Genomic DNA, 26,377 nt, shown 5'->3' with positions numbered 1-26,377 from the left:
CAAAGAATGTCAACCTGTTTCCTTCTCCTCCCTTTTTGGAGGTGGAGGGGGAAACTTAGGGCCACATCTGGAAAGCATGGATGACCCTTCCAATGCATGGGCCACCATGGTGCCTTCCATTGTGTGCACTGTTTCAGTGGCACAAAAAATGGGCACAACTGGCTCGCTGGCCTCTCCAAGCTGGCTCTTGACAAAAATGTGGTCCTTGCATGTATTTATGCTCATGCTGACAGCTAATGAGAAAACAGAGGAGGAGGAAAGGAAAAGTAAACCAACTCTTCCACTCTATTACCTCACTAGGAGTTCTAGTCAGAAGATGTAGGAGAGAATCAAAGGGAAAATCCAGGCCCCCTATCTCTCTTGCAACTCCTCTTGGCTACACAAGGGAGGATGAAAAAGGAACAGACACAGTGTTGAGAGGGGTTTGCAATTTTAGAAATGCTGTTCTCAACAGCTACTACCAAGTCAGGACTTCCACCCTCCAACCAGAAAGAACTACAAGCCCTTAAGATGGGTGGTTGTTTCCTTTTATTGGTCGCAATAGCATGCTAAGTCCAACCAGCTGTTTCTTTAGCTCAGGTATACAGAAGTGTGTGCTTTCAGGGCTGAAGGTCTTGACTATGATGTACATCATGTCTGCGCAGACAGCACTTAATGATTTGTTACATGTGCATGCTCCTAGTGGAGCAGGAGGCTTTGGAGAGATCTACTGGATGGAAATATAACTCACAGAATAGCCTCACTCCACCGCCTCCTGAAGTGATGCATGTTTGGGCAACAAAACCTTTATAACATGCCTCTCATTTTCATCCTCTGAACAAATTGCTGCAGGTTCTGTACTGAACTGATGTTCCTTATCAACCTTGGCTACTTAGAGTCAATACTGCATTGTGAGCAATTCTGCAGCTCTCCTGGTATCCTGTCCAGCACCGATCTTGATTACCCTGGCTTGTTCAGGGATGTTTAATAAGATTTCCATCCTATTCTCCATCCCATTGCCCACAAACCATGTTACACAATGTACTGTTGCACTCTATTCCCCTGCAGTCATGGTCATTGCAGCCCAAACCAGCAGTGCAAAACTTCATTTGTCTGAAGTGCCCAGGGTGCCTGCCAATAGCCAGCAGCACATTATGTGCACAGAATTTAAAATCTCTTTTTAGGTCCTTCTCTGGAGGAAAGTGAGAAGAGGCTTTCCCAGAGCTTTTGTCAAGGCCGGGGAAACTGCAGTTGGAAACACCTAGTTCCTAATGTGACAAAAGCCAGCCAGCCATCACCCTTGTGTTTCTGTTCTGCACCTGAGCTCCAGATACACCATGTATACATCTAGAAGAGAACTAGGGCTCCAGAGGCACGTTTCACGTGGAAAACCCTCTCTCAGTATTTGACAAAGTAAAAAATGCTAAACTGGCTGTATGGTAACCTGGACAAGAAAGCTACATTCGGCCTCCTTAGGGACATGCACATGTGCTTGAAGTATTGGGAACAACACTTGGGGCAAGATGTCAATGTCACAAAACCCAGATGTTTGTTTATCTACTTTTATGTTTGTCCATCTGTTTATGACAGTAGTGGTCACATCAAGGAGGCATCAAACCTCTGTTGTAAATCAAAACTGGAATTTATTTAAATCTTCAAAATCTTTTCTCCCCACCCCCCTCTGTTAAGGTGACCAACCAACGAGAAGAACAAAGGGACACTGTGGAAATAAAATATATATTGTTGATAGCTTTACCTCTGTAATTTAACAGCATTTTCAAATATTAAACATGAAGACATTTTAAAAGCCTAATTTACTGTTAATCTCTGGCAAAGCATGTTTGTTTTAGGCACTTTTCTTATCCTTCCAATTATTACAAAATTATTGTTGTTGTTATGCAATTACATCATGTATGTATTTGGTTACACATTTCCTTTCTCTTGCTGTTTCAAAGCATAATACCACAGGAAAATTTTAGATACCGATAGTTATCAATGAAAACAAAAGAGCAGCTTATGAATCTCAACAAGAGCACCCCATGACACAAGCACAAACTCTTAACCCTTGTTCTTGCTGCCAGGACTTTTGGTGCCCTTTTAAAAGCTGAAATGAGAGGGAACCAACTGCACATGGGCACCTGTGGGTCACGTCTCTAGCAGAGACCTCATAGTACTCAGGTGGGTCAGTAAGACTGAAAATAAGGTTAGCGTAATGCTGGAATATTAGTTACAATACAAATGTTCCTAGGGGAAGTTAGGGTGAGAGGAAAGAGGTAAGTAATAACCTCTCTTCTCAGCACATCTGTCTGTATCTGTAATAGCAACTCTCATAATTTCAAGAGATTATTCTTACTGATTTTTTTTTTTTTTGTCAGTTGGCTTCTTTTTCCCGAGCTTGTGATTTGAGCCCCTTATCTCTCCAACTCTTAATGAAGTTTTAAAAGGGACAGTTGTGCTTTCAAAGGCCCTGGGTGAGAGTCTGTGCTCTGTGATGAGTTCATCCCAGTCTCGGCACAGTGCAGGGATAGCCACAGACCTGATCTCTCTCTCATTGCTCCCAGCTGAGAGTTTGCATTTCTGGAATTCAGACCGATGTTGCCTTCATGTTACTGAGTTACTCAAGAAGCATCATGTTCCCTGCTACATTTTTTTTTTTTTGCTATTCTGCCCTGTTTATTTGCCTCTAGGCTGGAGAGGCTCTCAGAACAAGTTAGTGGCCACTGGATGGCAATAATGTTAGTTTCGTCTTATTTATTCATGTTTGATTTTCTTCTGATTTGAGTTTGTATGTATATGGTGGCTTATTGACACGTTCAGAAAACTTAAGTACCTCCACCAATTCCTTGATGTGATTAATGGAGAAGACCAAAGGAAGTAATCATCAATATTTTGTTTTCAAATAGTTTTAAATTGCTCTGTGAGCGGAGGCAGCAGATGCCCTGTTCCACTTTGTCACCACTGTGCTCTCTCCATCAGGCAATGATTTGGGTTGTGGAAAGGCTGTGCCATGACTCAGGAGGTATTTAAAAGACGAGCTTTCATTCTCCCAGCTCCGCTCTGCTATTGCCACTGGCTACCAGAACATGGCAGAGCCTTTGGCTGCAGTGATATGTGAACACATCGCAGCCTGTGCCTGGAGAGTATGTCTTCTGATCTCTAATGTAATCAACAGCAAGAACAAAAGCATAACGTGCAGCAGCCCTAATCCAAAAATGAGAATGTCCCCGTGCCAGGTGCTGTACAAACACCTAACAGAAGTAGTGCGTTGCATAAAAAAGCTGGAATGATGGGTGGGAAGCTCTCCTTCCACGTGCCATAGATGGCAGATGAAAAACACCGGGCCCGAAATCTCCAAGGGGCTCGGGCCAGCCCAGGTTTGGCAGCCGCGGCGCCAGACCACTGTAAGCCCCCTTTCCCCTCTCAGCACAGACACGCTGTTACCGGCACCCTCGGCCTTCAGGCCCGGCCGCACGCAGGTGCAGGTGGCAGCACGGCTGCAGCCCCGGCCCTTTCACCCCGCACACAGCGGAAGCCACGCAACCCCCAGCAGCGCGGCCACCGCCGGCGCGGCCCCAGCGCGCCCTCCCAGGCGAGGCCATCCGCCGGCCAGCCCGGTGCCCGCCGCCCCGCTCTGTGTGTTCAGGAAACGCCCGTTACTTCAAAGGGCTTTTGACACACGCCCGTAACGGCGGAGCGCCCCGGCCGCGCCAGCTCACGGGGTTATTTCAGCAAGGCAGCAGCTGCCTCTGCAGACGCGGGGCTGAGAGCTCCCCAGGGCCGGCCCCGCAGCGCAGGCGCCGGCTGGCTGAGTGCCGTGCTCCGCGTCGCCACAGCCAACCCCTTCAGCGCAACGCCCGGCGGGCAGCGGCGGACGCGCGCACCACAGCGGAACCCAGTTTCCCCGGGCGCGTTGCCGCGGCGGAGGGGGCCGCTGTGGCGATGGGACCCGCGTCCCGCCGGAAGCGCTGCGGCCGGGCCGGAGGCGCTGCGGCCGGGCCGGAGGCGGGAGGGCGCCCCCGGGGCCTATGGAGAGGCTGCGGAAGCTGTGCAGGGGCCGCACCATGACCTTCGGGGTCCCTCTGTTGGTGAGCGCCGCGGGGGGGCGGGCACCGGCGGGGAGGCGCGGCCTGGGGGCGGGCCGGTGCGGGGCCAGGCCCCGCCGCGGCGGCACCCTGCGGGGGCGAGCAGGCTGCGGGATGCCGCGGTGCCACCGCCTGAGGGACGGGGGCCGGGTCCCCTGAGGGGAAGGCCCGGGGCCTCTGCGCCTGCGGGGGCCGTGCGCTGCGGGGCCGGCACGCCGCGGAGAGGCCTGGTGCCGTCCCCTCCAGGGACAACGGTGGATGACTTTATGCTAGCAGAGTGTGTCGGTCAGTCAGTCAGTCAGTCAGTCAAGTCAGTTAGTGTCTCTGTGTCCCGCGGCTTCCCGGACCCGCAGGGAAGCGGAGTGTTGACCGGGGAGGCGAAGGGGGGCCGTTTGCTGAGGAAAATGCGTATTGGTCTTTTCTCTTTAAAACACTCCTTGTGTGTTTCTCAAACTTTCTTCAGCTTTTCAGTGGATTTTAAAGTGTGGCAGCAGTGTTGGTCTGATAATTTGTGCATCTAAAAAAGGTAGAATTTGAGTTAAATGGGGTGATAGGTTATAGTTACAGTTGTGCTGAAAGCAATAGGCGACACCTAGCTATTTAGAATAGTTGAAGATGGAAAAGATCAATAAGGTCAAAGGAATAAACCAAAACTGTCAGGTGGGCAGTGTAACAGATTGCACTGGCCTGGCCTGGGTACCTGTGTGCAGTAGAGGAAAAATTCAACAGCTTGGATGCACTTAACGGGTAAAAACTCAGGAAGTCAAAAGCAGTAGCCAGGACACTGGTTTCCGTTTATGCAATTTGTGCCTCATTTCCTCTGTATACAATTAATTTAGAAAAAGTAAGCAAATTCCAATGTGGATAAAGAATAGGGCAAAGGATAATTCCAATGTTTTTATACTACTACTAGAAAAATTAGTGTCATCCTCTTCAAATGTTCAGAAGCATGCCTCAGAGAAATGGAGTGGTCCAAAGAAGGACAGTGGCACTTTAGTTAGAGTTAATAAAGTTTAAGGCTATTTATTTTAATGTGATACTACAGAGGTTCTAGGGCAAGGAGTTCAAGTGGAAATATTCATGCAGTTGAATGCGCTGGAGTATCTTTTCTCAAAATATTGATGAAGATACTTGTAAGAAATAAAAATATTTAAAACCTCACACACAAACCAACAAACCAGTGTCATAATTCCACAACTGTATGAATAATTTGTATCAACAACTCCACTCACTGATATTGCAGACAACTTCTTCATATCATAACTTTTGTAAGGTGATCAAGCATAGCATTACAGCTGTTTAGTTATCCTGCTGTGTGCATGTATATCTAAAAGGCTGTCCAGAACGTTACTGCTTTCATGCTTAGACTGAATTCATTTTGCTTTCTAATTTTTCATGTAATGTTTTGAGTGTTCTGATATAATTCTTTAGTTTAAAAACACCTTTCTTAGATGTTTAAGGCTGATTATAATTTTAGGTCACAGTCCTGTTGTTTATGTAATTATTTGAGGTTTGCTACTCCTCTTTCAAAATGAGGGGAAACCAGGCAGTTTAGTACTCACCAGCTCAATTTTAACTCCGAAAAAGTTTTTTGGAAAATACTAACACGATTAAATTATATACAGATACTTAGTGATACAGACCTGGTGGAGAAAAATGTCACCATTGCTTTTCAATAATAAATATATCAGATTTGATGTTTGATACGTCAACTGGTATAGTAGGCGAGGAGATGCAACTGGTACACAAGATCTTGACTTGCTTTCTGTATTACCTTCCATGTGAGAATTCACTTAAGAGGAAAGTATGGCAAAGATACGCTTCATCATTTGTGTTCTCAAAGGATTGAAGAAATATAAAATGTAGTTATCAGGTGCCTTCTAAGCAGAATGGTGTCTTAGGTGGGGTGGGTCCTGCAGAAATAATGTGGGCTGTAATATTGTGAAAAACCAGAAATGTCATTGTAAGACACAGAAACTTTTTAAAAGTACAGTAAAACATGGAACAGGACTCTTCCTCTATTCAAAGTCCTCAGCTGGAGTAATTTTCTAGCTTTATGGTCTCATGGTAGACTTGATGAAGACAAACTGTTAAGTCTAGAGGAGGGCAACATAAAAGATAGAGCAGACATTCCACCTTGAAGGAATGCTTGAAGGAATTGTTTTAGTTGATTTTAGAGAAGTCTGAGAAGTTCTGTACATCATATATTGAGAGTGGTGATTGCTTTTTCTAGCTTGTGAAATAACTATCACAATAAATGAGCTTTAGATTAGATGTTAGGAAAATACTACTCTTTGTTAGGAAGGAGCCCTTGTGAGATACACTTAAGGTTTTTAAGAAGTTGAACAACCATTTGGCAGCAGTGGACTAGATTTTCTCAGTTCTGCTTCAGTGCTGGAGCTATCACTTCTGTTTCCCAGGCCAAGGTAGACCCGTTTTTGTTTTTTTTTTTCTTGTGGCCCTTCTAGTGTTTTTGCATGATTTGTCATAGCTCGTAGCAGAAATTTTTGAGACTGTGTTTTCTTTGACTTTGTGCTGCCTAATTTCATTCCGTTTCTGTTACCACAGAGCTCTCTCCTCCAGAGACAATATTCTATAGAGAAATATTCTATTATATTTCTTTTCAGGGTTTCATGTCTCCCTGTCTTAAAGTTATTCTCCCCTGTGAGTACTTCAGAACATTTCTGTGGGGCTGCTCAAAGGCTTCCCATGGAGCAAGAAAAAGGAAAATTCATGCAATTCTTGTCAGTTCCCCAGCTGTCTATTGAACTCTGAAAGCATCTCTGAAGCTGAACAGAATTGTGCTAAAAGATCAATTACAGCAAAAAAGACAGTGAATCCATGCACACAATCACAAGGAGCATGCTTTTGTAACCCTTTAATTCTGCTGAATTTGTGATAACACTGAACCAAAGGTTTCTGTATAGATTCTTGCATCCTGTAAATAATTTTTTTTCACTAGACAGGTACTGTGTTCTTCAGTACTGCTGGACTTTTCATCAGTACCGTATCTGCTTTTTTTTTTTTAAAAAAATCAAACGGCTTTCATATCTTCCCTTCTTATACTGTGTATTTGAGTGAAAAATCCCTGTGCCACTTTTTCTAAAGGCTCCAAGGTTAAAGAGATCATAATTCAAAGGCAGATGAGCGTCTCATTGTACACACACACATATATATATAAAATTTTTTTCTTGCATTTTAGTGTAAATTCTCTTGATCCTTTTTTCTTTGTTCTTTTGGGTCAGGGGCTGTTAGAATATTTCACTGCAAAAGGAATTTTCTTGGTTGATCTTTAAACCTCAAACTGACAACAGCTTTCAGAGTAAGATGTGTAAATCACAGTTTTCAGTCATACTTTCTCAGAAGATAAGAGTGTTTCTTTGTGAGCACCAACAACACTGTAGGGGGTAGGAATTAAACCTGCAGGAAACCTTGATGTGTGAATGTTTCCTTTAACTCTGTAAACTTCGCAGATGAGATATCTCTGCATGGCATAAAACAGTAAGCATTCAGGAGAGTGTGATGTAACATGGCATGGAAAATCTTAACAGCTTGAGTGCTACAGGGTGAGTAGTCCTAAAGGGCTGGTAAAGATGGTAACATCTGTGTAGATGTTGGGATGGACTCTAGTAACCTTACAGATGTATCTGTAAAATTTGCTGTTGTGATGGAGGGCTGTGCCACCTCTGTGGTAACTTGTCTTTGTCAGCTATATTGACATCTCCATTTCCTATTATAGAAACTCTTAGCACATGAAGCTTAACTTACAAGTCTTCAGGATACCTGGTTCTGTTATAGAAGAAGAGCTTCAGTCTCTGCTGCTTTATATTCCGCAGTCACCTCCACCTGATGAAAAGGGATGTGCCTTTCAATGTCCTATTGCTGCTGTGATGCTTCTGTAAGATCTTGAGAGAAGGCAGCTCTTTGGTATTACAGCTAGTGGATCCAGTGGCATGCTTTTCTTATGAGGCACTAAACATGTAAGGTTACTTTTCTAGTGCAGTTAGAATGTTTGAAGGTTGCTGGAAGTTACTTTTTTTTTCAGATAAGTATAAATGGTGGTTCTAGATCTCTGAGGAAACACATTTGAATTTCAAAATTGCAAAGCAGTAACAGCTCTAAAACACGTTAAAAAACCCCACTTCATACACTCGCACCACTTTACAAAAGGTGTGTTTGTGGTTCTGTCTCATTCTAGGCAAGGATCTTTCATACTCTCTAAGTTGCAAAAAGGATGTATAGATGCAGTTCCAGTTCTGCTGTCAACACGCTACAAGGGGAAAAAAAATTCTGAGGATCTAAAGTGGCATCGCAGCAGATAGAATATATAGTCTTTGGCTCATTTGGTGATTTTCATTGTACACCTGAAATAAGTATTGCACTATATATGTAGTGCAGCAAGTTTCAAATCTGTGAGTGTTGTAGCGGCATTCTCTGTACCTATAGCTGTAGATTTTGACTTCATTTTTCTGGATTTTTTTTTTTTCTCATCCTCTAATGACTGTACTTTTACAAGTACTTTGCTTCTCCTTCTGGATCTTGTTATGTGCTGTGTCTAGTATTGCCAAAAGAGAACATGGGAGTAGCTTGGAACAGTTAAAAGATTTTTCTGTGAATAAATAGTTTCTAAAATCTATTTCCATCAGTGTTTATACACACAGACTGTACTACAATGCCATCTATGTTGCTGCCTTGAACAGTGCAAGTTTACTTTGATAAACACTTAGTCAAGACATGCCAAGAATGCATGCTGTGTACAGGACAAGAAAAAAGGTCAGATTAGAAAGAGACCCTAACAATGCTGCAGCAATGTGGGTGGTGCTTCCAGGCACCATTAGAGAAGGTCAGTGGCATCTCAGGCCCTTTTTAATGAAACAATTTAATGTAATCATCTCAGGCCCAATTTAATGTCAACGTTTGTGACAAACAAAACACCTTTCCCAGAACGCAGCATGTGAAAGTATATGTCTGTGGATTGGTTTTGTTCAGTGGTAAAGTCAGAGTCATCTGGAAGCCATGACTGATGCTCAGTAATATTTTGCAAATACTGTGAAATGGTATTTTATTGTGCTGTAAGTCACTGAAAGTGAAAGTTTTATGGAGTTAATGGGTAGGAAAACTGTGTTTTTATAATTTAAATGTATTTAAATAACAAGTTTCCAAAGACTTATTTAAAAACAACATTCCTAATTCATTTCATAAGAAGCTGCTGAATTCCGAGTCCTGGGATCTGCTGAATACAAGGTGCGCTTTTTCCCGCTAGTTCTGGAGGATCTGCCTGTAAAAGATTGTATGAACACTAAGAAATATAGAAAATTCTTCTTGGGGGTAGTCACGTTTCTGAGAGCTGTTGTTGCCATCAGCATCTATGTATAGAAACTGTTGTTACATATATCTTCTGATATTGTTTGAAAAACAATTCCTACAATTGGCATTTTTCGCTTTAGGTATGTCAGTATTATTGTTAACATCATTCAAATTATCACCTTAAAAAATTCATTTGAATGGCAGGACTTTTATTAATATCTATTACTTATGTAACTGTACAATAAAATTTAACATACGCAGAACGTTTGATTTAAATGTTAATATGCTTTTGAGAGATGAATGGAAGTTAACATTTACTCATGATAAGAGAATTCTGACTTTTAGTATTTGTAGATAAATTGTGATTGCCTGTAAAAGTTACAAGTATTACATTTGTAGCCTTAAAAGATCAATAAATATGAAACTTTTTCTAGAATTTTAAAATGGTCGCTCCCAATCAATAAAATCACAAGAGTGCTGCTTTTATTTTTCAATGACTTATATTATAAATATTGGGTCTCTAAGCTTATGATGAGATATGTCTTCAACTTCTGCTTTGCATCTTGTGTTCATCTGTGTGTGTTTGAATCTACAGTGGAGTGTGGAGCTATTCCAGACAAAACAGCCCCCTGGAGCCGTTTGTGCTGGAGTGGAAGCCAGTGTGTTCAAGCTGAATGGGCTTCTGTGGACTCCAGTTTGTGCAGTCTGAATTAGCTGACTTCCATCTTTCTGTTGACTGTCAGGGTCTAAAATTACTGAGTTCATCTTTTGAATCAATGCCTCAAACTTCTGATTCTTGCTCTTTGAGTACTACTTTCCAGATAAGTGTTAGACAAATAGTCACTCTGTAGGTACTCTGAATTCCCCCCCTCTGTTTCATTTGAAAACATGAAGAGTGTAATTGCATTGTTGAATGCTGTTAGAATGGATTAATCTGGCACTCGGGATTGTGTTAAGCCTCAGAAATGGAACGTAAGTACAGTTTTGCCAGTTTTCATTTCCTGTGTTTAGTTCTGGTCTAAGTCTCCACCTTCTTCAAGGGGTGGTGAAGGTAAAGATATTAAGGTTAATATTTACTTCATAGTGCATTTCATCTTCATCCCCTGTGCAGCGTTGTCCATAGGGAAGTATTACTTGACAAGTAGTGATTTCTTTTTATGTTCTTTAGTGCAGGTTTCAGTTTATTGCTGTTTTGAGCTGGGCCTAACACATCACAAGAACACCAGGTTGCGGTGAACAGTTTCTCATTGTAGCGCCTTGGCTAGATTTGAACCTGTAACTAATGGGAATGATGATTTTAATAAAGAATCAACATTTTGGCTTTTAGAAGCTTATGGAGAAAGAGAAGGTGGCAGCTTGACCACCACCGCAGACTTGGTTTTCAAACAGCAGCAGCTGCTGAGTTAAATTCCTTTGTCATCTGACCAGCCCAATCAATGTGTGTAATGCAAAATGACAATGCTGTGGCTGAAAATGACCTTTGTTGTTAATGCTTATACCAAGGAACATATGGGTTTCTGTCTTTTCTGCTGTGTTCTTAGGTTGTTTCTATTAAATGCATTTTCTGTGTTTTCCAACCTGCTATGAAGTGGACATTTTAATAAACAAAGGTTTTGTTTTCTTCCTAAGACGCTGAATGACAGAATTGAAAGGATACAGACAGTTTTTGTTGTACTCTGGCCTGTAGCCATTCATATTTGCAATCTTGAAAATCATTGCTTTGATATACTCTATACTCAGTCAATTAACCTGATACCTTAGGTCAAGTTTAATGTTTTGCACATAGTTCCCCATGCTGTGCAAACTATACTCTTCTGCTTTACCCAGTGAGTTACAATTGTCTCCAGTTTATACCATCTGCTGTCCTGGGTTGCCAGCATGGTATCCATGTGGTCATCTCCTGGCATATTTCATCCATTTTTGACTGTAATGCAGTTCAGTCTTTCTACAATTTGTGAATTCCAATATATGCATTGAGTCAGTGCATTCTCTGTTGTGCTTTTGAGTGAAGTAACTACTAAGGGATGTATAGCTTTTATTTCTGTTTTCCCCCAAGGAGGCCATATGATCTGAATTAAAAATTATTTCCATTTGTTGCAGATAAGAAGAAAAGGTAGATCCTCTTCTGCTCCCATCGAGGGTGGGGAGAGGATTTAGTAAGTTTCTGAAAAGGTTGCACTGGTTTTCTCTCAGCAGTTTCAGTGTTACGAATGGCTGTGGGAAATACTCTTGAGAGTTAGAGCTGGCAGAGGGGGGCGCTTCAGGTTAAGGTGACTTGCCTGGGTCTTTTCTGGGACTGGCAGTTTGTCCTGCTACTTTTGTTTAGAGAACAAAAAAGAGACTTCAGTCTTCTGGGCTGACAAATTGCTGTCTTTCGCCGGTCTTGCACTGCACATATGACAGTTCTTTAAAAAGGAAACCCCAAACCCCTTTTTACTGTGTTCACTGCAATCACTGCAAACTAAAATAAAATAATTCACGTGACTGTTTAGTTTTGAAGTTCCTGATGAATAGCTGGAGGGTTTTGCAGCAGCAGTCTGGAAGAGGTTAGAAAATGATCATGTTCCTTCTCCAGTGATATGTATCGTAATGATTTCCCCACTGCATAATCTGCTTCCAGCAGTAAGTATTGTGATTTGGTTAATTTAGGGATTTATGACAAATTTAATTTTGTAATCTGGCTTTCAGAATTGGTGCTATAGCAGGAGTGGCTTTCTGTCACAACAGGGATGCCTGTAATATGGGAGATTGCTGGTGCTGCCAGTGAAATAGTTTCTTGTTATGTTGTTGACCTAAGGAACTGAAGGTGACCGCTTTAGATTATGCGGGAAACTAAAAAGTGGGGATCTGCTGTAAGTCCCAAGTTCTTCTGTGGTTGAGTCCTCAGTGACCATCTCACTGTGGTTGGTGACAAATGCAAATATTTCCCATCCTAAGATGCAGGTCAAGGGATCACTCTGATGCTGTCCATAACGGATTGCATAATATACTTCCTAATGGAGAAGTGAACAAATAGAATTTTTAGAAGAATGTTGTTAAAGAGAATTTTATATTTTTTTTAATTTATTTATTTATTTATTTTTTACATAAAACATTTACTGAGGTTGCTGAATGTATGTGACAGATGGTGCTCTTATGTCACATCCTATCTTTCATTTTGTTTTGGAACATGCAAGTCATCCATGCATGCATAATTGCATTACAACATTGTAGGGTTGGAGTTTTTTGTATACTCACTGGAACATAAAGGAATAAACCATTGTGAGATCTTTAAGGGGAGGTTGTGCTAGCAGTGCTGTTAAGCTGTTTGCTTTGGTGTTATGTGCTGGCTAATTAGTGTGTTTTATGGTTGTTGCCTTCTTAAGGTAAATTTCAGGTGTAAAGGAGAAAGTGAGAAGTTGTTACCATTTCATCCATCTGCTGAATGCATTCAAGTATCTAGACAGATTGTTTGCTACATAGTGTTTTTTGCTGCAGGTTCTGGAGCATATAAACTGAATAGTTCCTTTACAATGAAAGAATGCAGGTGTTTGAACTTTCCAGCTTGAGTACTGTTGTTCACATGCCAATGCCTTAACGTTTTATGATGTAAGTTAACTATCTGTACGATTCTAAAATCGGAATGAAGAAAAAATGTATCTTAATTTTCATTGTATGTGGCATTACTTTTCCTCTCTCAGTTAACTGGAGAGGAAGCATGAGTCTGACTTCCATTAGAATGTGGGCAACCTAACTGTTTTATTTGTATGGTGTCCTGAATGGTTTCTCCTGTCTCTTTTGTGTCTGGACTAGTGGATGGAACATACTGGACTTTGCTGTTGCCCTTGGCTTACATTGAGCAAATTTGCCCATTGTGGTGCTTTTTTAACTGAAGAGTGTTTTGCAAAGAATCATAGAATCATAGAATTGTTTAGGTTGGAAAAGACCTTGAAGGTCATTGAGTCCAACCACTAGCCTAGCACTGCCAAGTCTACCACTAAGCCATGTCCTTAAGTGCCACATCTACACGTCTTTTAAATACCTCCAGGGATGGTGACTCAGCCACTCCCCTGGGCAGTCTGTTCCTATGCTTGACCACACTTTCAGTGAAGAAATTTTTTCTAATATTCAACCCAAACTTCTCCTGGCACAACTTGAGGCCATTTCCTCTCATCCTATCACTTGTTACTTGGGAGAAGACGCTGACACCCACCTTGCTACAACCTGTAGAGAGCCATAAGTTCTTCTCTGAGGCAGCTTTTCTCCAGGTTAAATAACCCCACGTCCCTCATCTGCTTCTCATAAGAGTTGTTCTCTAGACCCTTCAGGTATGTGTTCATGAATGTAGACTAGAAATGTGTTCAAGATGTACAGAATGTGCAAAGCCAACAAGCTGATGATATTGCTGGAATTTTTAACTTGAGTCTCATTCCACTTGTAATTATTTTGACTGGTGACTCTTGATGCTTCAGTGTTTGTATGCATTCTTCCCTTTAAATACAGTTAACTTAAGTGAAGGTAGTGAGGACATCTTCCCTCATGCAAAAAAGAAAAGGGAAACACTTAAACCAAGACTAACGTTTCCACTTGGTGCATAGTCAGTCACAGAGTCCTTTACTACCTTTAATACCATTATAGCTGCATAAATTAATTTATACTTTCTTTTATTGGCTTTTTGCCACAATTTTCAAAAATCTGATTGACTGAAGAGCTGACTATTGCTGCTCTGGCTTGTGTAGATCAAGGCAATTCATGCTCAGGGCTGTCAGCTAACTGCATTGATGTGCTATTGGTTGATTAAATAAGTGCTGAATATGACTGATTCTGGTCAGGTTTTGCAGTGAAGTCTTAGACATCGTGTTTGGTTTATTAGAACATTGGTCAAGTAAACTTGTAAACATATGTGTGTATTCTGTGTTTTTGAAAATTGTTGATCTTCAGCCTAGCCTTCCAGCATTACACTGTGTAATATTTCAGTGGCGTTTTTAATTTCTTATACCATCAGTGTGCTTTGACTCTCATGCAGCCTAACTGATGTTTCACTGTAAGATAAATCAACCATTGCAGTACTGGAAGTGTAAAGGCAGTGTACTGGTAATGCCCGATAAGTGAAGTGTGCCAGCTTGCCAGGCTAGTTATGCTGCTTATGCTGTATGAAGAGCAAAAGTACATCAGAAACTAAGTGCTTTTTTCCCCTTCAGGAGTATAACAGTGATGGAAGTAAAATTACAGTGTCAGGCCAAAACCTGTCTAAAGGAACTGAGATGTGTGTGTATCAGCTTCTTTATCATGTGTATAGCTGCAAAAGGAAAATGCCCTATGTAATAGATGGTTGCTGTCAAACAAGTGATAGGATGTGATGAGACAAAACGACTTATTTTGCAACAACCTTCTACTTGATTTCCCTTAGTTACAGTGTACATTACACAGTTTTAAGTGATCAAAGCTAAGGAATGTAATGTTTCTTTTTTAGCTTGGAGCCTGGCTCTGTAAGCCACAGCATACCTTTTCATTGTGATAAATAATATCTGGGTTATGAGGAGCAGGCCAATTGAAGGTCTTCCACTTGTTCATGTTGCATCTCATAATGGCACATACTTTATGCAAGTTTGTTGTTAGGCAAACTAATTTTTAATTCATGTTGCAAGTAACTGCTACTTTCTGCCTAGTTTAACAACTGTGTACTGAACCATTTCTCATGCAGTTGCTTTTGCCCTGCCATAGCCACTCTTTGACAACATACTAATATACACAAAGGCAGTAAGCTATGGTCTGTAACAGCCATAAACTTGTCTATAGCACTTCTGATTTCTATTCATTAGGACCTGAAGTTTAAGTTAACTCATTGGCTGTTAATTAACATAATACTTGTTAGGAGTTGAATAAGATCAGCTAATGAAATTTTATGCTGACGTGTCAACCATATTAAAATTCAATTATAGTTTGATCCTTGAGACTTTCAGCATTATGTGTTACTGTATCTTCAGCTGACATATCTGCTTTGATTAAATAAACCTTGAATAATGTTCAGGTTCTTTTTAACAATTTTGAATACTTTCTTTTCTGTTTCTTGTTGTTCTTTCTTACCAAAATACTGACACATGAGGAAGACTTCCCCCCCCCCCCCCCTTATACAAATACTTTTTTTTCTATTGTGTGTTTTGATGATTCAGTATTTGCAAGAGCATCATTAATTCATTGAACAGTTATGATATAGGTATGGTGCTGTCCAGTTTTTGGGAGGTCAGATTTCTAGTCACTGAAAGTGACATGGTTATTTTCTGATTGGCTTTCTGAAATCGGTTCTGTGGCTTAGCAGCTAGATGTTCATACCACAAAATTTTTGATGTATTTGTTCCTAATTATCAGATTATTGAAAGGGCTAGACCAGAAAGAGACTGGAGCCTTCAACTCCTGCTTATTGGTGAAAGGTTCCCTGTTCTGTGAACATAGTACATTAGTTCCTGGGTAGCACTCTGTAACTTACCAGCACCTGAGCACGCATGGGGCTGAGCTCACATGGTTGAAAACTGAGCTCACATGGTTGTGAGCTAATTTTCAAGTCCTTAATGGTGTTTGTTAACAATACTTGATCTTTTGGTTGGTTTGTCTGTTTTTAATGGTAAGAATACATAGACAGTCTTATGATATCCCTCTCATAAGAAAGAATTATTTAACAATTCCTTTATGTGGGTATGAAGGTTACACCCCAACCCCCACCCCCTCCCTGTTTCTGCCTTTATTATTCTTATTCATAAGCTTCACAGGTGTGGACAGAATTGCAATACAACTAAGGAGGCAATAATAAAAGTGCTGGATATGACTTCTTAGCCTATATGATAATGTATCATTGAATCACAGCTCCGGTCAGCTGGTCTGTTCAGAAGCTTAATTAGATTTCTTACCCACAGACATCAGAGTAGGTCAATGTGGCATTGTTACTTCCCCATAGAGTTTGAAAATGATGAGAATAAATCCTGTGGTGTTGAGGTAAAGGTTCCTTTGCAGTTTTGTCAGGAAGCCATATGGGGAGGGAAAAGAAGGGGTAAGAGCAGAGGAAGTCCCTAGAAAATGTGCATCATGAAGCAGCTGTCTTTGTATGGAGGAAATCTGTGAAATCCAGGTCCAGAGGATGCAAGAAGGCTCTGACTTTACATATACTCCCTCTTGTCCTATACGTATCTTCTAATTGATTATTTTATTCAGTTCCTGGTGTTTCTGTTGGAAGAATAGTAGGGTCCCTGGTAAATGAATTGGGTCAACATGCAGTGTTCTTTTTTGTAATAGTCCTGACATGTCTTGTTTTCATTTTGTTGTTTTTCAGCTGTATCTTATTGGAGGATCTTTTGGACTCCGTGAATTTGCTCAAATAAGATACGATGTCCACAGACTACATGGCAAGGTAGTTGAAATGGTTTTCTTTACTTTTCATTTAATTTTGTATATGTATTGTCTTCTAAAGGATTGTTAAGACTAGCAGGCTTGCTATTGGGGATTTGCCTTTCACTGCTGGGCCCAGGCTACAGCTGAGGCTCTTAGGCAGTGAGTAGCGCAGGTAACAATAAAGGGGTTGACATGATGATGAATCCTTTTACTGTCCGTGAAACAGATCAACATAAATAATAGAAAAAAATAGTTTATTTTGTTGAAAATAAGTGGCAATTCTGAATCCCAAGAAGTGTAGCACATCTAGAAGGAGTTTATTACAAAGGTATGGTGTCTGATTTAGATGAAGAAAACTGGTATTTTAAAATGCTCTGATTTCAAGCAATCCTTGGCATTTAGTATATAATATTAGACGGTTTTCAGGGCTTGTCTTTTTGTTGGCTGAGATAAGCAGATACCTTTAACATTGTGCTGCATCTTGTTTAAGCTCTGCATAAGAAACAGGAGCTAGTCTTTACTCGGTATTTCAGAATGAATTATATGGAAGAAGCCTTTCTTTAAATGAACGGGAAGCTTTCTGAACGAGGGAAATAGCTTGCTCACTAGTGCTACTTACGCCTCCAGGTGTAACAGTAGTTCCAAGTCGTATATGAAATTATTTGAAAGGAGCATAGTCAGTTCCGCAGAATGTAATATTGTCTAACTTTGTGATATGCAGGTCTGCCGTTGCAGTGCAGAGAGGCTTTCTGGTCTCAGTGCTGACTTGCAGGTCACATGAAGTGCTTTTAAAGACTATATGGCACTTTATAGTAAAAAAAAAAATTGTGTATAACTCTGGACGCTGTGGCTTTCTGTTGCGGTCAAATCTTTGAGATCTGAGCTGCTGAGGGTTTGGAGACTCACTCGTTTTGTCTTAGACTCCTGTTATGGGCCATCTAAATTACTTCAATCATTTCTCATTGTTCCGTGTGTTGCATACGTAGTTGTGGCCTTTTGAAGCAACATGTGGCCCACTCCTGGTCAGTCCCATGGGGACAGGGGAGAATAATCTTAGAAATCTTTTCTCCAGTGCTGTCTTCTGGGTAGCTATTTTCTATGAGTCCTGGGCTTTTAGGACCAGTTGGAGCCTTTTAAGTTTTTCTCCAACCAGATGGGAATCACAACAGGGGCAAGAATTTGCCTGTTGTGTTTCTGTCATTTTTTTGGTCAAATTCATAGGTGGTGAATTACATTTGACCTCCATGATCTGCACTGTGACTGCAGCCCAGGAAAAAAAACAGGTAATAGTTGCACTCATTCAGATCTATGAGGCGCTTTGTCCCAGCATTTATAATCAAGGGGAGCATCATTGAATTAGACAGTAGTACATGAAAGCTCTGAGGGGAAGCTACTACACCCTGGAGTTCTTAAGCTCTGAAGAGCTAAAAGAGGACATCTGGATTCTGCTCTAACTGGTATTACTTAAGGCTGCAGCATCTCTTCTGTGTTCTGTTTTTCTTTTCATTACTACTTTATTTAGGAATAGATGAAATTTAAATAACAATGCAGTATTGGCTGAGAACTAGCAACACCAACTTTGGGCTAGAGTATAGACAGACAAATCAAAGCAATGTGTTCTGTTAATTTCTGGGTTTATGTCCATAGAAACAAGAGTTAAGAACCATTCTAATGCATTCAATAAGACAGCAAAAAAGATTAGAATGTATTTTAACTGATAAAGAGAAACAAACCTAGTTTAAAAGGTACGTGAAACTCAGGAAATGAACACAAATCTAAGTAATTTTAAAAGGCTATTAAAAATCCTGATAGTCATAACATCTGCTTAATTTGTCACTGATTAAAATGTTTTTGTGTTGGAGTAGAATACCCTTTTCTTATACGACACTTCGACTAGCATAAGTCCTTATCAGATCAGGGAGAAGTGCTCCTTTTGGTGGGGTGGGCAGTTATATGCAAATTGCAATAGGCAATAAAATAAATAGGATTATTTTGTTTCAGTTGCTCCTTTCTAAAAATAATAATGTTTAATTAAATAACACTTTTCATACAAGGAGCTCAAAAGACTTTCACAGAATTTAAATGAATTAAGTTTTATAGTCTTACTGTCAAAAGAGGCAGGATTATTATTTCCATTTTATTGCTGAAAAATTGAAGGCTGAAGGAAGTTAAACAACCCATCCAAACGTAGGCTAGGATTTGTAATACCTGAGTGCCTGTCTTTTTTATGTCTTAAGGATGTGCCTTATATGTGCCTATAGTATGCATCCTTTGTAAGCATGACTCTAAACTTGTTTTCTTGCTAATTCAACTGCTAGACAGAATTTAGACAATCCTTTTGTGGTATATCTCTACTACATTTTGAATGCTAAACTATGATCCCTTCCCTTCAAAAGTATTTGTTTTTTTCCCTTTTCAGTCTTACCATTCTCATTGTGCTGAGAGGGAAACCACATTAGCAGGCAAGCTCTCAGCTGACGATCTTTCGAAGGAAGCATTATAGTACAACTGGTATTTGTGTTTTGGTGACTAAGGGGTTAACTGCCACTTTCTCTTTGTATTCTTGTGGCTTAATGAGCAAAAGGTTCATTAGTCATAATGTCTATGTTATTAATGTCAAACTGGCTTTTGAAGAACATTCCTTGATAAAGGAATTAAAATTTAAGAGAAAATGGTGGTTTGGACTTTTGAAGGTTTGTGGTGATGCATAAGGCAGGGGCTAGGATTAGGGCTGGGAGGGAGACAGAGCCTAGAGCTGGAGCTGGAATGGGGTGGGGAAGGGGCTGCAAAAGGAATTCTGTCTTCTTGGGCATTTGGTCTATGGCTAGGGATCTTGGGCTGAGGGTCAGCCGGTGTGTAGGATGGAGAGTCAGAGCCTAGAGCTGCAGCTGAAGAGGGACTATTAGCATCTCAAAAATGGATATTTTATCCATTTAGTATAGCAACATTGGATAGCAGGGCTTTGTATATGCCCATCTCTAGCAAAAGCAAAAAAACCCCCGTTTTGGGTACACCTTCATTTACTCAAGATACCCAGGTCAGTCATACTGCCTCAGCACACTATATGTTCTGCATTTAAAGTGAACTTACACTGAGACTCTTACTGATGTAAATGCCTATTTACACTAGTCAGGATTCTGAAACTAATCAAGGATTTCTCCATTATCTATTGTTGCCAAAATGTCCATTAATGGAGAAATCATTAGGTTAGGTAACTGTTCTTTTCTGGGAAGAATTTATGCAAATCATTATTGGTTATAGAAAAGCAGGTATGCTTACGGGAAAATTGTGGAATTAATGGAGAAGAAATGAGTATGTTTGTATAGGCATTGTTCCAAACACCTTTATTCTCAAACGCAAAACTAGGGCCTTTCTTTGTCTATCTTCTCACTGTGTATGTAATTGAATAGAGATGCTTATTTAAGGAGGTTTTTTTCTCTAGAAAACGTGACTCCTGTTAAATATACTGAAAATGTTTCATTTCAACTATATAATAATAAATAAGTTAACTGTGTGCCCATTGTTGTCATTCAAGGCATGGTAGAGACTTGCTGATTCAGGTCTAATTTTGGGTATAAGAATCTTGGACATGTGGAATGGCGTGTACTGTTGGCTGATAGTTACTGTAGAGGGTTGAAGAGAAGCAACATACTAACTGCCTGGGAAAATCTAGGCTTTCAGCCCATCAGCAAACTGTTTAGACTAATAAAATAGAGTTTTTAAGCTCCAAAACTGCGTTGTTGAAACAGTATTATTGCGAGGCAGGTTCTCAGAGTATGGGGAGGGATAGAACTGAGCATGTTCCTCCAGGGTAACATGCAGCAGAAGCACTTCTAGAAAAGCTAGATGTCTAGGTCATTCTGTCAGGAAACAAAACATCAGTTAGCCTTTGAAGTCTCCAAATTCTTCTGTGAATTATTTATAACAGTGTTACTATACCGACCCCTTTAGTGTTTACAAACTATGTAGATCCTATTCACTTTTCCTTTGTCCTATGCAAAGTGAGTGCACCCCAAAACCAGAACGCTAAAAAATGAGATTAATAACATTTTCTGTCTTACTAATGCAGAAAGTAGAGGCAGTGAAGAGTCAAAATGACAGAAGTTCAGCCTTTTCTCCTATGTGAGTTTCACTCCTTAATCTGCTGTTGGGTTTTAAAATATATATGTATAACCATTGTGTGGCACTTCAGGATTTGAAATGCAATTGAAAATGAAAACACTTGACCTGTTCTTTCAGAACGCCATCCTCTACAAGCATAAAACTGTAAACCCAGAAAGACTATAAAAGGAGTGATGGTGGTGGTGTGAAGCATACTCATTAGTAAGCATGCTAGGTGCATCAAGCTTTCTTTCTGCAGACTGAGAATTTGCCTTTAAAATTTCTGTTAAGGGAATGCCAGTGTTTTGAGGTCCTTGGATAATTTTTTTGACCAATTGACTGGCATGTAATTACCCATGAGACACTGCTTATAGACATCTACAAGGAGTTAGTGTTACCATTGTCAATTCTCATTTATTACGTTTACTTGGTGTCTTGAAGTCCTAACTCATGAAATGATATAACTGTGAGGATCTCAGCTTTCATTTTATAATCCTAGACCTTGGAGTTGGGAAGAAGATCACATACGGTACATAGAAGATTATCCTGAAAGCCTTATTGTCCTTTGAAAAAGAAAATGATGAGGAGTGGAAGAGGCTAATACAAGCACAACACTGACATTTTACTGGTTTATAGCTGTTCTTTTAATTGGGCTTGATAGTGATTTCGGTGTGTTGACTGTCTGGTTGTACGCAGTTTTACAGTTTTAGAATATTGTTGGTGGGTCCCTCGTGCTGTCCTTTAACATTGTATTCTGAAGCTCACAAATGGCTGTCAGGGGACCCATAGCAGCGTGCAATTTAAATAACTTCCAGTGATCTCATTGGAAATCATACATCCATCTTCTTCAGGTTCTTGCTTCAGTTCCCTCCTCTACCACAGAGCTCCCCTCTGCCTACGAGCAAGTCATTGAATTTTAGTGAGTCTCACTTTCTCAGTCTGTAGAAGGGAGATAATTAATGCTGCTCTATTTTATGTAGGGAACAGGAAAGTTAATTAATTCAAATAGAAAGAATTATTTAAATTCATACGAGTATTTTAAAAAGTATTTCCTCAGGTGAGATCCATTAATTCACATCTTTTGGGTCGGGGTGAAATAGTTTAGGAGGGAACAGGAGCAGAGAGAAGACCAGTTTCCATGAAGCCTTTATATCAGGGGAGAACATAACTGACATTTCCTTAGGAAGGTCCAGGAAATCAGTCCATCGTTTTCTGATTATTATAAGCGGGTAGTTGAGACTTAAGTGGTATCTGCCAGTTATGCTTTTGTGTTGTCTGGTTCACAGACATACTGCAGTTTGTTTAAACCACTGAGCTGAGATGGTGACAACTGCAACAGCACAGTGTTTAAATGAGGTTGCAACATCCACCCAAGAAGGGCAAAAAATCTGCAAGTGACTGGACAAGACTGGAACACCCATATTGCTGTCATTATGTGAACTAGCTCACGTATAACTACAGGAGTTGCACATAGAGGCATGCCCTGAGGTATACAACTAAAATTGTCTGTTGGTTATCGCTTCTATTTTACCTGCCTATAAACTGCACTTGGATAGGATTTCTGTGTTCCAGAAGTTTGTTTTGTTTTGTTGTTTTGTTTTGTTTTGTTTTTTTTCAAAGAAAGAAGCAGTACAGAATTAAATGTAATTTGAAAGGTTATTGTAAAGTTAGTATGGTTTCTGAACAATCTGTCGTGTTTCTATATGTCACATAATTTTCTTCCTTAAAATAATGTATTTCATATGAGGTGAAGACTTTGAATCAAAATCACCTAAACTTCTGAGTATGTCTGTAGCATTTAAAATTACACAAGTAATGCTATTTTTGACTTACAGTTGTGGAATATCAGCAGATTGTCCCCATCATTAAACATATTGTGAGCTAGTAGTGTTAGACAGAGTTGCTTTACTGCAAGCTGTCTTATCTTATTTGAGGACCTGCATCTGTGTTAGAAAACAGTATTTGCTCTTTGGCAAAGCTATCAGAGATAACAAGAATTTAACTGAGATAGCAAACAGTATTGCAGCAGGATGTAAAGGTATGGCTTTCACTTTCTTCCCCCAAATTGTTCAATTGACTGAAAATTGCAAGGTGTTCGTGTTGCAGTTCTTAATGGATAAGCATCCATGCTTGAAACTGTATTGTACCTTGGGGTTCCCAAAGACCATAAGTCTGACCAAAACTTGACTTACTTGACTATTTCAAGGCGTAAACCGGATAGGCCGGGTCATTGTGATTGGACTGGACTGGTAAAGCCTGTGCTGGTGTAGTTTGTATTAATGACAACTGATGGATTTAACACTATTGATGCCAGCCCAGGTCATTCCATGCACTAGTTTTCTTCTGTATTCTGCAGGCTTTGTGCTTGATTTTGTTCAAAATGGATTTAGACTCATCCTCTAGATTTCCTGGTGTGCCAACACCCCGTAGCAATGCTAAGGTCAATTTAGATTAACGGTTAATACTTAAAATACTCTTAAGTGGGTTATCTTTATTATTAGAGTTAGGAAGTGAAAATTAAATACTCACTATCTGCTCATCTAAATCTAAATGTATGTTTGTGGTGCTGTGCACTAAGTCAGGGATTCATCTTGTTTGTGTTTCCGTTGTCTTAAATGAAATGCCTCGTTTGAGGTAGATATCCAGGCAGCCCATATAGATGGTTTGAGAGAGAAACGCCCCCATAATATGCTTCATTCAATTTTAAAATAGATGCTTGAGAGCTATGTTGTTCTCCTTTGACTGATGGAAAAGTAGAGAGATTGAGCTCAACACTTTATTCATCTCACTGAAATTTTGTAATGATACCATCCTTAGTGTAAGAATATATTTATTGTTAATTTGACCAATAAATGGTAAGTGAAATAAACCTCTGCCTAACTTCAGTTGCAGACAAGTTAGGGTTTTAGACACATATCTTAAAGTGAGATTTATTTTCTTTAGAAATGCCCGTCTCTATATTCAGCTGACTGTAGGAGGAGCCTAAACAGAAACTTCATGCTTCAAGTCAAAAGTTTAGTTGCATAAAATTAGGTGAGATGAAGCCTGCCCTAAATATTCTTTCCCTGGAGCTTCATTGGCAAACTAACAGTTGGCTTGAAGGTAGAGAAAGTCTTGTTTAATCTGTTGTTTATGTCTGTTCTGTGATTCTGGAGAGTTTCCTCCATGATTTCATAGGAGGTTGTATTTAAAACATTGTGTTTGATTTGAGTGTGAATGAAATCAGAGTGTCTTTAATTGATGTCTGGTGGCATTTTCTGGATGGGAAAGGTATCCTTTCTAAACTTGTCAGCAAGGGAACATGGAATCATTTTAGTGTCTGTCACTGAACTTGGAAGAATAATTAAGTCTTCTCATCTAGCATTTTAGCATTTATTTATAAATGCATCTTCATGCATTTAATTGGTTTCAGTAAGCTAATTACTCAAGCACAGTGTGGCAAGGGATTGATGTTGGTGATTATTGTTTGCGTCCTTTTTTTCCTTAAGCAGGTCAGGTTGGCTTCAGTCTCAAGTCTAATGAAGACAAACTTCAGCTAATTTCCTTAAGTAGGTTTAGTGGATTTTCAAAGACTAAATTCATTAATGAACTTGGCCATAGGTCCTCCAAAAATTAAGAAAATAATACACTGAAATGTTGTCTGGTGCTTTAGAGAACGTGAGAGGCATACATTTATGATTGCTTATAGGAGGAAAAAAGAAGATCTTTGTCAATCATTTATCTTTATGTAATGAAGCGCATTTTACTAAATTAAAGCAGACCTTGCTTTCAAGCACAGCCTGCTTAGTGGAGGGTTTTAGAATTAGATGGAATTGAGGCAGCCTGGCTTCTGATTGATGGCTAAGCAGGTGCCCTTATAGTGTCTTTTTTTTTCTGTTGGCAGGGGGAATTTGGCACTTGTTACATCTTTTGACCACGGTTCAGAATCATTCAAGGCAGTAATTTCAGTCCTGCAATGTGGCACAGAAATGAAAGGGTAGCAGAGCTTTTCATACTCTGTATTGTGGTAGCACCAGATGTTCAGGCATCAGTTTTCTTTCTTGTCTTGGATCAGTCCAGAGGGATTGTATGGAAATGAGCTCTTTGTCCATGATATTCTTGAAGATTTTTGAGGTTCAGCTGCTAGTGTTAGATTCATGATTTTGCACTGGTGTCAGTCTTTGTCTCTAAACACATTGTCTCTAAACAGCTGATTACTGAATTTGTTATGATACCAGCCAGAGGTGTATGTTTTAATTTTTCAGGCATCCTTTCAGTTTAGTATATTAACCACCTTTTTGTCTGTAAAAGGCAGAGATGGAGTCAGTCAGAGATTCAGTAAGACTTTGTTGCCCCATTCTGAGGCTGACACTGTGTATATGCTTTTAAATGGTTTCTATTGATTGGATACACCTAGACCCACTGCTTATTGTCACCACAAACAGCTTAAAGCAGTGTAGGACAACCTGGAGATAAGATTTTGCCCATACCTGCCCTTTCCTACCATCTTGTATGAGGTTGAAAAAAATGAGACCAAGGCCATCTAGACTATTCTGATGAAACCAAGAGACCTGTCAAGACCAGAAGACTTCTATTAATAACCTGAAACAGGTATGGGCTCTCAGAATTACAATATGGTTGTTGAAAATTGAGACAGTCGCATTAAATCTGGATGTGATGATGATAGTAACAACAATACAGAGATTTTGATAATATGTGTGTTCACTGATTTAAAAATTAGTGCAGCTTTGATTTTTCACTTTGAAATATCTGGAGTTTTAGTGAATCTTTAGTTTCAATCTTATAATGTGCCAGCACTATTTTTTGGCAATGAATATTCAAATATATTGTTAATGATACTGAGTTTGGCCAGAGACCCTAAATAATAATATTCAGTATTTGCATGGTAAAGTGTTTCACTGAATCCTTGTCAAGCTTTTTAAGTAAGTTTTTTTAAATTAAGAAAAGCCTTACCTATCAGTTTCCATGTATGCAGTGGTTACTATTACTGTAGAAATTGCAGGGAGCTTCTGCCATGCATGCTAAGATGTCATGCTATATCCTGTGTGTAAGGATACATTAATATGCCAATTTTGATTAAATTATGTTTATCTGAATGGCAGAAAGGTCTTGTGCCTTTTATAAAGATTGGGAAAATGTGCTTAAAATTTCAGGGGCTTAATATCTGTCCAGATGTAGAGGTTTGATTCTTGAAACTTCCATTTTGTGGCTGCCTGGATGTATATTGCTTTTGGACTGAAGGTCCTTCACATACCTAAATTCTGCTTTTGGCCAGGCGCTCTAGTACTGTATTATTCATGGTGCTGCAAAGCTTGGCGTCTGCTAGATACGTAGCAAATCTTTCAGGCTCTATTAAATAGGTGTTCCTCAGTCTGTGCTAGCTGAAGATGTGCGTGCTGTTACGTGAGTTGTTGAGTACAACTTGTGAGGCTTCACACAAAGCGGCTGTAAAAGTAGGGATGCCTCCTGTGACCTGCTGGTTCAGCCAGAGGGCAGGTACCCAGGATGTGGATGAGAGTTTCAAGGCACATCTCCTTTCTCTGGGA

General features: G+C 40.0%; 1 protein-coding gene across 2 annotated transcripts in view; it reads left to right on the top strand.

Annotated features, from left to right (window-relative positions):
* Positions 1-3,960: 3,960 nt before the first annotated feature.
* LOC106113002 (cytochrome c oxidase assembly protein COX16 homolog, mitochondrial) overlaps positions 3,961-26,377 on the top strand; it is a 49,345-nt gene continuing 26,928 nt past the window's right edge. For both annotated transcript variants that reach the window (XM_055793810.1, XM_055793811.1), the window contains exons 1-2: positions 3,961-4,064; positions 16,672-16,749. In XM_055793810.1, the coding sequence (XP_055649785.1) occupies positions 4,005-4,064; positions 16,672-16,749 (138 nt within the window). In that variant the 5' untranslated portion in view covers positions 3,961-4,004. The remainder of the gene's footprint in view (positions 4,065-16,671; positions 16,750-26,377) is intronic.

Source organism: Falco peregrinus, chromosome 1, assembly GCF_023634155.1.
Source record: "Falco peregrinus isolate bFalPer1 chromosome 1, bFalPer1.pri, whole genome shotgun sequence".
Taxonomy (NCBI): Eukaryota; Metazoa; Chordata; class Aves; order Falconiformes; family Falconidae; genus Falco; species Falco peregrinus.
The sequence above is the reverse complement of the archived record's forward strand: the minus strand, read 5'-3'. Positions and strand labels throughout refer to the sequence as shown.